This window comes from Acinonyx jubatus, chromosome B1, assembly GCF_027475565.1.
Source record: "Acinonyx jubatus isolate Ajub_Pintada_27869175 chromosome B1, VMU_Ajub_asm_v1.0, whole genome shotgun sequence".
NCBI classification, from domain to species: domain Eukaryota; kingdom Metazoa; phylum Chordata; class Mammalia; order Carnivora; family Felidae; genus Acinonyx; species Acinonyx jubatus.
Window position 1 is genome coordinate 101332060 of NC_069382.1, and position 12204 is coordinate 101344263.

The following is a 12204-nucleotide window of genomic DNA, read 5'->3' on the forward strand; positions in this document are numbered from 1 at the left end:
CAACTGTAATTCTCAAATTGTTTGAATTGGAGGAACCTCTCTAACATTATAAGTTTCAGCCCCAGCTTTCCTGCCAACACACGCACAGAAACACGTGATAGTTATTGTACTTTCAGCGTCTTTTATGGGAGAAAACACATAGGTGAAGGTAATACAATTTCTGTGACATTTGTAAATAAAGCGTATTGAAATAATCACCAATAGTGTTAATAAACCATTGAAAAATGCCAGTATATGAGTGGGTGGATATACGTGTGTGTGTAAAACATTATTTATTCACTGCAAGGCAATGCATAACACACATTTGGGTTTTTTGAAAACTCGCATGATAACCGCAAGAGCGCTTCACTAGAATCTCCATACACTGGCTCAGAACCTTTCTCAGTATCCGTGGGGCACTGCAGGGTACTCACCTAGATAGTTAAGTACTTCCTGAGAGGAGATTTGGGAATGAGTGAGAAGGATGTTCTTAATCAATGATGCTGAGACGTTGTTTTTCACGGCTTTTCTTCCCGGAAACCTCCTATTACCCTCTTAGGACGTCATCCAGATAATTGGTCTTGGGTTGTTCTCTGCCAGACACTCACCTGTCCTTGCAGCCGCTGCAGTGATGTGCCTCTCACTTCTTCATAAGATCTTGTTTTCTAGATAAATTGTAGAGCAAAAAGCTTTCCTGTTTTTCTTCTCATATACATCATATGGGTATCTCCTTATATGTTTTTAAAATATTAGGTAAGTAAAACATTTAGATATAATAAATCCCAGCAACCCTAAGAAATTTCTAATTTAAATACTTAACAACTACATTTTCAAGTTGTGTGTGTGTGTGTGTGTGTGTGTGTGTTTATACTGGTCAATATTTGAAGAAATAATAGGCACCAAACGTTATGCAATATGTGAAAAGAGATTGTGTTGATCTAGACTAAATGAAAAAAATATATTTTTTGGACTGCCAAGAAAATGCATTTTTTTCTGTTAACTTTGAACGGTCATTTAAAATACAGAGTTCCCCCCCAAAATAAATAAATAAAACTTTAAGAAAGTTGGGGTTTCAAGTTTGTGGTTTGAAGCTGAAGCTTTGTGGTTCAGTCGGGTAAGTGTCTGGCTCTTGGTTTTGGCCCAGGTCATGATCTCACAGTTTGTGGGTTTGAGCCCCGCATTGAGCTCTGCGCTGACAGTGAAGAGCCTGCTTGGGATTCCCTCTCTCTCCCTCTTTCTGCCCCTCTTCTGCTCACGCAGACACATGCTCTCTCTCTCTCTCTCAAAATAAATAAATAAAACTTAAAAAATAAAAAATAAAACACAGAGACCTTATACAAAACTCTATCCATGCTGGATATAGTAAAGCAAATAGCAAATACCTGAACTTAAAAAAGAAAAAGGTAACAGTAATCCCCAGAATCCAACAAACAAAACTGAAGCTGAGTGCCAGAATGATCACATTGAGAATGTAGCACCTTACAAGGTGTTTGTCAATATCTGTAAATTCAAGCTTTGGTTTTGAATGGTGATGGAAAGGGAGGCAAGTTCTGGGCTTAGATTATAGGGGCAAGATGGAACCACATCCCACCACAGTGCTGAGACCCTAGAAAAACCACACTCAAAATGAAGTCAGGGACTGGAAATCATCTACCTTTGGCAAACAGAGGTGTTTGGGACATTTAACTGTCTCAGTAATTGCTGGCTAGAGAAAAGAGTTCTCCTTAGAGTTTATAACCACAGTCTTTGCCTCAAGTGTGTGTAGAGTTCAGACTTAAAATACTTCCCTGACCAGAAAACCCTAAGGCAAGAAATAAACTTAAAATGGTCTTTGATTGATAGCATCCCAGAATGCCTGGCAGAAGCAAACACAATGCTGTCTGAAGGGACTTACCCTCAACTTCGGGGTCACAGCATTTTAACAGATAAAGACCACCAAACATGAGCCCATGATTCCAAATTCCAGAAACACCCAAGGAAACAAGAGCCATGAACAGGAGACAGGAGAAACCACAAATAGCAGAATTAGATATCCAAAAAGCTTAAGATAATGATTTATCAGATGAAGTAAATTATATAAATGCCTAGAATATTTGTTTAAATACACATAAGAACATGAGTAAAAAAGATTTTATCCACAATGAAGCATAATTGAAAAGAACCAAAGAAAAACTTTAAAAAAATTAAAATATAATACAAATTAAAAATCAAATGATTCTATTAACAATTTATTCATACCTGAAGATAATTGATCAACTGATTCTAAAGAACTTGCATACAGTACAATACAAAACAATAGAAATGGTAAAGGGAGGTTAAGAGACATGAGAAATAGGGTCTGTTATACATATAGTTGGATTTGTTGACTTTCAATAACAAATAAGAAATAAAGTCATTTTCAATCAAATAAAAATGGAATTTACCATCATCAGATCCTGCGAAGGTCAGATAGGCAAGAAAGCATGAAAAGTAAAGAAATTTTTAAGCATGTGTGAAACTAAACCATACTGATTGTGTAAAGTAATAATGATTCCATATTGGGCATTAAAAATAAAGATACAAATAAAACACTATTACACATAACCTCTAAGACAGGAGCATTCTACAGGACTTGTTATTCAGTAGAAGGGAAAACATAGGTAATCTTTAAGCTGTGTTCAATGTACATGGTAGAACTGTTAAGGATAACCACTAAGAAGATAGAAATAGTGTTCATAACTTCTATGATAATACAGGGGGAAAATTATCAATCCAAAACATACAAGATATTATAGGGGGAAAAGAACTTTGAAAACAAGCAAGATAAAATCAATGCACAAAATAAAATGTTAGAAATATATTCAGATATATTTAAAACAAAGAAATATATTCAAATACATGAGTAATAACACATATTAATATATAGATACATTAATTATATATTATAATGGTAATTATAATAATAAATGATAATACATATTAATGAAGATTAAGAAGCAAAACTTGTTATCTTAACAAAAGTGATACAAGTATGGTTTGAAAAAAAATCCAGTTGGATGCTATTTATGGAGACATTCCTCATATCTAAGGATATAGACTGTTTGAAAGTAAAAAAATGGATATACCAAGCAAACACTAATACTGTATTATTTTTTGCCTCCTTCTTTTAAACTAAGGTATAATTGACCTATCACATTATATAAGTTTAAAGGGTACAACATATTGATTTGAGACATTTATACTGCATTTTGGAGTGTAAAATGGTTTATCCACTTTGTAGACTTTGGACATTCCTAAAACAGTTGAAGGTGCAACCCACTTCTAGATACACACACCACAGGGAATTACACTTCTCTGCATTCAAGTACACACATACAAAAAAATTCAGAGTAAAGTAAGAGTGAAAAATTGGTAAAAAATGAAATGCCCATCACTAGATAATGTATATAAGCAAATTGTGGTGTAGCCATTGAATGTAATACTATATGATACTAAAAATGAATGAGTAGGAACTACATATGTTCAAAAAATAAAATTGAGGACTAGAAGCCCATAAAGATTATGTTGAGCAAAACTAAGTAACTTTCAAAAGAACTCACAAAGTTTATATACAGTGTGATGCCATTTAAATAAATTTAAAAAGCAAAATAATGCTAAGTCTTGTTTAGAGATCCTTCCATACACGTTCAGTAAAAACAGAGAGAAAAGCAAAGGACTGATAAGTTCACCATCCAGCACTGTGGTCACCTCTGAGGAAGTGGGCAGGTGCTGCAGTTAGGGAATGGAGGGGTTGGGGGAGGGAGTTGAGAGGGACACCTGCACTAGTAATGTTTGATTTTGTAAGACCTAGCCAGTGGACACACACATATCTGTTTCATTCTTTACATACCATTTTTTTAGGCCTGACAATTTTTATAATATTCTTTTAAATACTAAGGAGAAAATGTGTATGGAGCTTGTCTACATAACATGAAATTAAATACGAACACACACACACACACACACACACACACACACACACTACCTCAATTTTAAAAACTTTATAACATTTTTGAAGATGTATTTGAAAAAAATCTCATTGCAAGTTTACTTTAAAGAAATCTTACTTTTTTCCCTCAAACCTTTTTATTTATGCACTGCTTGATAATGACTGGCTGTTTTAATGGAACAATGTTAATCTATTTTCTAAGCAAAAAGTCTGGTGATACAAATTCTTGGTATCAAAGTTGGCTGAGGAATGTGAACACTTTTTCTTCTCCTGTGAAGACATTTTTTTTCCTTAAGAGCCTATGGCAAACAATTAAAAAATACCTCATTTAAAAACATAATTTAGATGTTACAAAAGAACATCCTACGTAAGAAGAAAGATTGGGCAATAAAAATGAAAATACTTAAACCACAGTTGAGCTGTAGCTTTTTAAACTTACCCCATATCTGATGAAAATTTTGTTCTGAAGTTTTCATTCCCAGGAATTCCTCCAAGATAGTAAACAAGTTGCACCATCTAGATCAAGGGTCTCGAATATTTCAGTAAATTTTTGTGACCCCAAAGACCAAAAGAAAACTTAAGAGTTCACTTCTTTGAGTAGTTAGATCATGGCAATCATTCAGGACCTTGCTTCCCAAAGAAAAGTGGTGCAGTCTAATGTTGGGGCTGTGAACTGCCATGAGCTAGTAGTTCAGTTTGTCCAGCAGATGTGGAGTAGTCCTGTTTCCCCTGAAAATAACTTCTGGAACCCCATGGATTTGCTGCAGCACCCGACGAAACTAGATAAAATACCCCCCCCCCCCACACACACACACCACATACACCTTTATAAGGAGGGCTTTATGTTCCCTTAAATTCATGGCGATCTCTTGTCGCTGACTGCAGGAGAAACCTTACAAGTGCTCAGACTGCAGCAAAGCCTTCAGCCAGAAGCGAGGCCTGGATGAGCACAAGAGGACGCACACCGGAGAAAAGCCTTTTCAGTGTGATGTGAGTTTGGTTCCTCTTTTCTTCCGTCAGTGTCCTCCGGTGACAGATGCGTGTGTTGTGTGCATGTGTGCGAGTAAAGCATCTGCGCACCTGGGTGTGTATGGATGGGTGTGTGTTGTTTTGCAGTGCTGGTCTTTCTGTTAATGCCTTGTGCTGCCTGCATCTTTTGATGTAATCCATATAACCACTTTGTCATAATTTTGTTCATCCTAGTTTACTAGCAGCAGATTAACCGATTTTCTTTAAGGCACATCTGCACCCAAAGTTTTAATGCAATTGAGTTGTTCTTTCAAGGTATAAACTCATGATGATTCCAGGCAGCTTTCATATGTCTGCCCAAATCTTTGACAGGTTAGTGGCAGTTAAACCAGAGATTTACGAGGCCATAGATATTACTTATTTTGCTACAGCCAAACAATGAGTTTCTAAAACATGAATGAACTCCTTTATTTAAATAATGTTGCTAATTGTTTAGATTTTCTGTGTATGACATTTGAATTGAAAATTATCAACTTAGTTGTTTACAGTATTTATGAAAGGAAAAATACTACCACACTCAATAAAATTAATCTGAATGTTAATTAATCTAGGAAAAAAATGGTTTTTCAGTGAACAGTGTCACCATTCTGTGTAAGATTGACAGTTGATAGAAGATTGACACAGGCTTTAGGGAAAACACTTGGATGCTTATTTCTTATACAAAAATAGCAAAAAGAGTATTAATGTAGCTCAATGTAAGAAGAAACATTAAAGTTGTAGTGTGTAAAATTGCACAGTACAGAATGCTCTTTAAATGTGGAGGGAAACTCGAGTACTTAGTCCCATTGGCATATCCCAACGGATAAGTGTAGGGTAAGCAGTCCACATGAAAGGAAGCTCACAAACACAAGATGTTTTCCTTGTCCTTCCATGAAACTTTGGTGGTAAGGTTAAGGCAACAATGTACTCCCAGTGGGCTTACTCATAAAAGTACCTTTATGAACAGTGAACTTCTTTAAGGCAAGAAGTATCGTAGAGAAAGAAATGTGCACATGTAGAACTCGATCCTGAACTGGAGGTACAGCTCCTGCTTAATAATTTCAGTTGGCTTAATTAGTCAGTGCTTTTATTGGAAACATTTCCATATAGGCACAACCTCTTTAGATTACTTAATTGTACAACTGCACAAATAGCTGATGGGAGATAGAAATTAAATATTGACTGTGTACAGACATCTGCCTACCATCACATTCAATTCAACTTTCATTTATGCTAGATATTTTTGTTGAGTACTTTCTAAGTTAAACTGGACCACGATGTTATTTTTTTAAAAACCTATAATTTTACAAACATGATTTTTTTCCTTCTATTCCATCTACTTCTATCATATTTTCAAAACTCTCTGATCATGATCTGTGGCCCAAACTAGTCCATTGACTATCGATCCAAGTTTACTGCCTCCCAGACCTCCTTGAAATGCATCCTGCTTTGTAAAGGACTGGCTGTCTGTGTTCCAAAATCTTATCCTCTTAACCCACTCATTCTGAATAGAAGTCATCCTTTCTCTCTCATTCCCAATCTTCCTCTTTCCTGAATAACTCTCAAATCTATTACTTCCTCTCAGTTTCTTTTCCCACTAGCAGTGCATAGCCTGGCTCCTCCCTGTGTTTTATTACATTCAATCTCCAATGTGTGTGTTCTTTACCCTGCCAGGGTAATGTCTTTTTTTTTAATTGAGACGAAATTCACAGAATGTAAAATCAACCATTTTAAAGTGAACAATTCATTGTCATTGGGTGCATTAACAATGTTGTGCAACCATCACCTCTATCTCTTTCTAAAACATTAATGTCCCAAAATAAAACTCCATACCCATTCAGCAGTTAATCCCCTCACTCTCCAGACCCTGACAGCTACCAATCTCCTTTCATTTCTACAGATTTACCTATTCTGGATATTTCATGTAAATGAATCATACCATGTGTGACCTTTGTGACTGGCTTCTTTTACTTAGTGTAATGTTTTCAAGGTTCATCTACATTGTAGCATGTGTCTGTACATCATTCCTTTTTATGGCCGAATGATATTCCATTGTGTATACCACAGTTTGTTTATCTCTCCATCACTGATGAACATTACGTTGTTCCTGCCTTTTGGCTATTGTGTATTGCTCTGTGAGGAACATATGCATAAAAGTATTTAAGTACCTGTTTTGAATTCTTTGCAGGGCTGGGGGAACTTGGGTGTCTCAGTCAGTTGAGCATCTTACTCTTGATTTCGGCTCAGGTCATGAACTCACCATTCTGAGATCAAGCCCTACATTGGACTATGTGCTGGGAGTGGAGCCTGCTTAAGAGTCTCTCTTCCCCTCTCTCTTTGCCCCTCCCCCACTCACTCATATGCATTTTCTCTCTGTCTCTGTCTCTCTGTTTCTCTCTCTCTGTCTCTCTTTTTTTAAATTTTTTTTTAATGTTTATTTATTTTTGAGACAGAGAGAGACAGAGCATGAACGGGGGAGGGTCCGAGAGAGAGGGAGACACAGAATCTGAAACAGGCTCCAGGCTCTGAGCCATCAGCACAGAGCCTGACACAGGGCTTGAACTCACGAACCGCGAGATCATGACCTGAGCTGAAGTCAGACGCTTAACCGACTGAGCCACCCAGGTGCCCCTGTCTCTCTGTCTTAAAAGCAAATTATTTTGGGTATATACCTAGGAGTAGAATTACTGTGTCATATGGTGATTCTATATTTGACTTTTTGGGGAACTGCTATACTGTTTTTCATGGAAACTGCACCATTTTTATATTCCCACCAGCAATGCACAAGAATACCAATTTTTTCCACATCTTTGTCAATGCTTGTTATTTTCTGTTTTGTAAAATTATAGTCACCATGGGGCATATGAAGTGATATCTTATTGTGGTTTGGATTTGAATTTCCAAAAGGATTAACAATACTGAGCATCTTTCTATATGCTTGTTTGTTGGAGTTTGTATTTTCTCTGGAGAAATGTTTGTTCAAGTCCTCTTCCCATTTTAAAATTTTGTCTTTTTGTTGTTGAGTATAAGAGTTCTTTGTATATTCTAGATACTAGGCTCTTATCAGATATATGATATACAAATATCTTCTAAGTTATCTTTTCACTTAATAATAATACCTTTGATTCATGAAACTTTTAAATGTTGAAATCCAATTTATGTTTTTTTTTTCTTTTTCTCAGCATGGTGTTGTTGTCAGATATAAGAATTGCCAATTTCAGGGCCATGAAGATTTACTGTCATGTTTTTTTTTCTAAGAGTATGATAGTTTTAGCTCTTACAGTTAGGTCTTTGATCTGTTTTAAGTTAATTTTTTTGTATATGGTATGAAGTAGGGGTCTATTCTTTTGCATTATTTTGCAGTTTTTCACCATTCCATATGATGTTAGCTATGAGTTTTTCATAAATGCCCTTTATTATGTTGAGGAAGCAACCTTCTATCCTATTTTTCTAAGTATTTTTATCAATACAGGTTGTTGGATTTTGTCAGTGCCTTTCCTTCATCAGTTGAGATGATCATTTTTTAGTCTTTTGTTTATTAACATGGTTTATTACATTGTTTGATTTTATGTGAAACTACCATTGCAGTCTGAATAAATCCCATTTGGTCATGACTTGTGATGTTTTTGTTTTTTTGCTTTTTGGTTTTTTTGTTTTTGTTTTTTGCTTTTTGTTTTTTTGTTTTTGAGAGACAAAAAAGAGAGAGAGCTCACGAGCAGAGTAGGGACAGAGAGAGAGAGGGAATGAGAGAATCCCAAGCAGGCTCCATGCTGGTGTTGAGCTCACAAATCATGAGATCATGACCTGAGCCGAAATCAGATGCCTAACCAACTGAGCCATCCATGCCCTGCCTTTTTTTTCTTTATTCTTTTCTTTCTTTCTTTCTTTCTTTTTTTTTGTTGGCAATCCTTTTAATATACTTTTGAATTTGGCTTGTTGGAGTTTTTGTTTTTCATTCGTTTGAGGATTTTTGCATCTATATTCAAAAGGGATATTGGCTTTTAGTTTTCTTTTCTTGTGATATCGTTGTCTAGCTTTGGTATTAAGTTAATGCTGGCATCACAGAATGAATTAGAAAGTGTTCTGTCCACTTCTATTTTTGGGAGAGTTTGAAAGGATTAGTGTTAAGTCTTTAAATGTTTGGTGCAATTTATCCATGAAACTATCTGATTCCAGACTTTCCTTTGTTGGGAGGTTTTTTTTTTTATTATTTAAAAAAAATTTTTAACGCTTATTTATTATTGAGAGACAGAGAGAGACAGAGCATGAGCAGGGGAGGGTCAGAGAGAGGAGGAGACACAGAATCTGAAGCAGGCTCCAGGCTCTGAGCTGTCAGCACAGAGCCCGATGCGGGGCTCGAACTCACGAACTGTGAGATCATGACCTGAGCCGAAGTCGGACGCTTAACTGACTGAGCCACCCAGGCGCCCTGGGAGGTTTTTTATTTGATACAATCTCTTTATTTATTATTGGTCTCTGGAGTTACTCTATTTCTTTTTGAGTCAGTTTTCGTTATTTATGTGTTTCTAGGAACTTGTCCATTTTATCTAAGTTATCTGATTTGTTGGCATACAGTTCATAGTATTCTCTTATAATCCTTTTTATTTCTCTGGGGTCAGTAATAATTTCTCAATGTGATTGTTTCAGTATAAACCAAATCAGGTGCTTCTCTATGACAGTATCTCACAAACTGTAGGGTAAAATCCACCTTGCCGCTTGACGGAAAAAATTATTCTGGGTTTTGTCAACTGTTATTATTAATATGTTAATAATTTCTTATCTGTCAGTACTTTGCATTTTGTTTGTACTGACACTTAAAGTTTCCTGAAGCAGCGATGCCATTTTGCATTTCTGTTTCTTGTTCCTTGTAGCTTCATGCACTACTTCCTCTGCCTGGAACGTCCTCCCCATCTCTTGTACCCGCTGCCTTTACACACACACACACACACACACACACACACACACACACACACACAGACATATGACATTTGAGTGGTACTTGAATGGCATTTGAGCAAAATTGTAAAGAAGAAACTGATACATGTTGATCTCAGTTCTTTACAATTTTTCTCAAATACCGCTTTCACTCATCAACACTAGCCCCTTAGGCACAGTCATTCCATGTGTACAGCTCCCTGAGCATGCCATAGCTATTGAACTGTAAGTATCTTTGCTGCTATCCCTATGGTGATGACTTCCAAATCTCTCTTTCTCCTGTCTCGATCTCCCTTTTGAACTCTAGGCAGATATTTTGAGCCGTCTGTAAGACATTTCCCCTGGGGCACCTGGGTAACTTACTCAGTTTAGTGTCCAACTTCAGCTCAGCTCAGGTCATGATCTCATGGCTTGTGCATTCAAGCCCTGTCTCAGGCACTGTGCTGACATCTCAGAGCCTGGAGCCTGCTTCGGATTCTGTGTCTCCCTCTCTCTGCTCCTCCCCAGCTTGTTCTCACTCTCACTCACTCTCTCTCTCTCTCTCTCTCTCTCAAAAATAAATACACATTTAAAAAAATTTTAAGAGACTTCTCTCCTATATTCCTTACTGAAATCAATATTTCCCCAGCCAGCTTAGTTGCTCAACATATTCCCTTTAACTATACATCTCTCTGGGTCTCCTGAATGGTTCAGTTGGTTAAGCTTTGGACTCTTGATTTCTGTTCATGTCATGATATCACAGTTTGTAAGATCGAACCCCACATCTGGGTCCATGCTGACAGCGTGGAGTCTCCTTGGCATCCTCTCTCTCTCTCTCTCTCTCTCTCTCTCTCTTTCTCCCCCTCTCTCTTTTTCCTCCTTCCTCTCTCTTTCTCTCTCTCAAATAAATAAACTTAAAAAAAAACCTATACGTCTTTCTGAGGGCTTCACCATCTCCAAATAACCAAAACCAAAGCTCTGATTCTCATGCCAGACGCTTTTTTTTTTCCTTAAGCCATGACCAATAGCATCAACTAGTCAAGCTTCTATTGTGGGGAAGACACAGTGATCCAGTTTATATATATTCTCTCTGATCTTCACTACAACCCAGAAATATCTAGGTGTTATTTCCACCTATATGAAACAACTGAGGCTCACTGAAGTGCGTAACTTGTCTCTTTCCTTCCACTTCTAATTGGCCGAGTCAGGATTCGAGGGTTCAAGCTCATGTACCTGCCATTCAGACACAGTAATTCCTGAAAATCTTTCTTCCTCTAAATTTCTACTGCCACCTTCACTCCTCTCTTTTTCTCACTCCTGATATCCAGTCCAGTAGCAAATTCAGTTGGCTCCATATTTAAAATAAATGGAGAATCTGAACACTTTTCACATCTGCCCAGCTACCAGCTTAGTCTCCTTGAATAATGAAACAGTTTCTTAATTTATCTTTCTTCTCCTGTCTTTGCTCTTGACAGAGTCTTAAGCTTACCACCCAGAGTGTCCTTTTTAGAACCTTTGTCAGGTTTTATATATTATATATGTAGACTATATATTTACTCATTTGCTCAAGCCTTCCAATGGCGGTCTATCCCATTTAGAGTGAAAACCAAAGTTTACCATGATCTGAAAGTCCTTACAGACCTGCACCCCCAACCCTCCTGCCCCAAGCACTGACCTCACTACCACCTTCACCTCACTCTGACCACATCACTTCATTGCCATTTTTCAGACAAACAAAGCATATTCCAATGAATAGGTCTTTGTATTTCCTGCTTCCCTGATCTGGGACACCCTTCTCAGAGAACTTTATGGCCTTCTCCTGTACTTATTTCAGTTCTGTGCTCAAATTACTCTCTTATTTCTGTTACTTTCTTAACCTTCACCCCATATTCTTCTCCTTCACGGCACTTATATCCACTTGATATATTACATATTTGTTTGTTTAATTATTTATCGTGTATTTTAAGCTTAATGACAACAGAGGTGTTGTTTCTTCTTCTTCTTCTTCTTCTTCTTCTTCTTCTTCTTCTTCTTCTTCTTCTTCTTCTTCTTCTTCTTCTTTATTGTTCACTGCTGGATCCCCAGGCCAAGAACTATGCCTGGCATATAGGAGGCACTTAATGAAGGTTTTTGAAAGAATGAATAAAGGAATCAATGATTGCTGTCTTTAGTTCATATCCAAATCATTTCTGGCTTGAAGTGTAATAATAACATTGGCCTTGCTGCCCCCAGTTTCATACTCTCAAGCTTGCTGACTAAATGATATTTGGGTGTTAGTCTCTATTTAGAATCCTTTAATAAATCCCCACCACTTGCAGAATATACTTCCAGTTTCT

At 36.9% G+C, this 12204-nt stretch overlaps 1 protein-coding gene across 5 annotated transcripts in view; it reads left to right on the plus strand.

Moving 5' to 3' along the window:
• Positions 1 to 12204, plus strand: part of PRDM5 (PR/SET domain 5) — a 206345-nt gene that overhangs the window by 189110 nt on the left and 5031 nt on the right. For 3 of the 5 annotated variants that reach the window (XM_027063671.2, XM_027063655.2, XM_027063638.2), the window contains one exon: positions 4832 to 4936. The exons of 1 other annotated variant lie outside the window; for it this stretch is intronic. In XM_027063671.2, the coding sequence (XP_026919472.1) occupies positions 4832 to 4893 (62 nt within the window). In that variant the 3' untranslated portion in view covers positions 4894 to 4936. Of the gene's footprint in view, positions 1 to 4831; positions 4937 to 12204 lie in introns of those variants that run through there. One more of the 5 variants, XR_003421502.2, reaches the window with a different exon arrangement.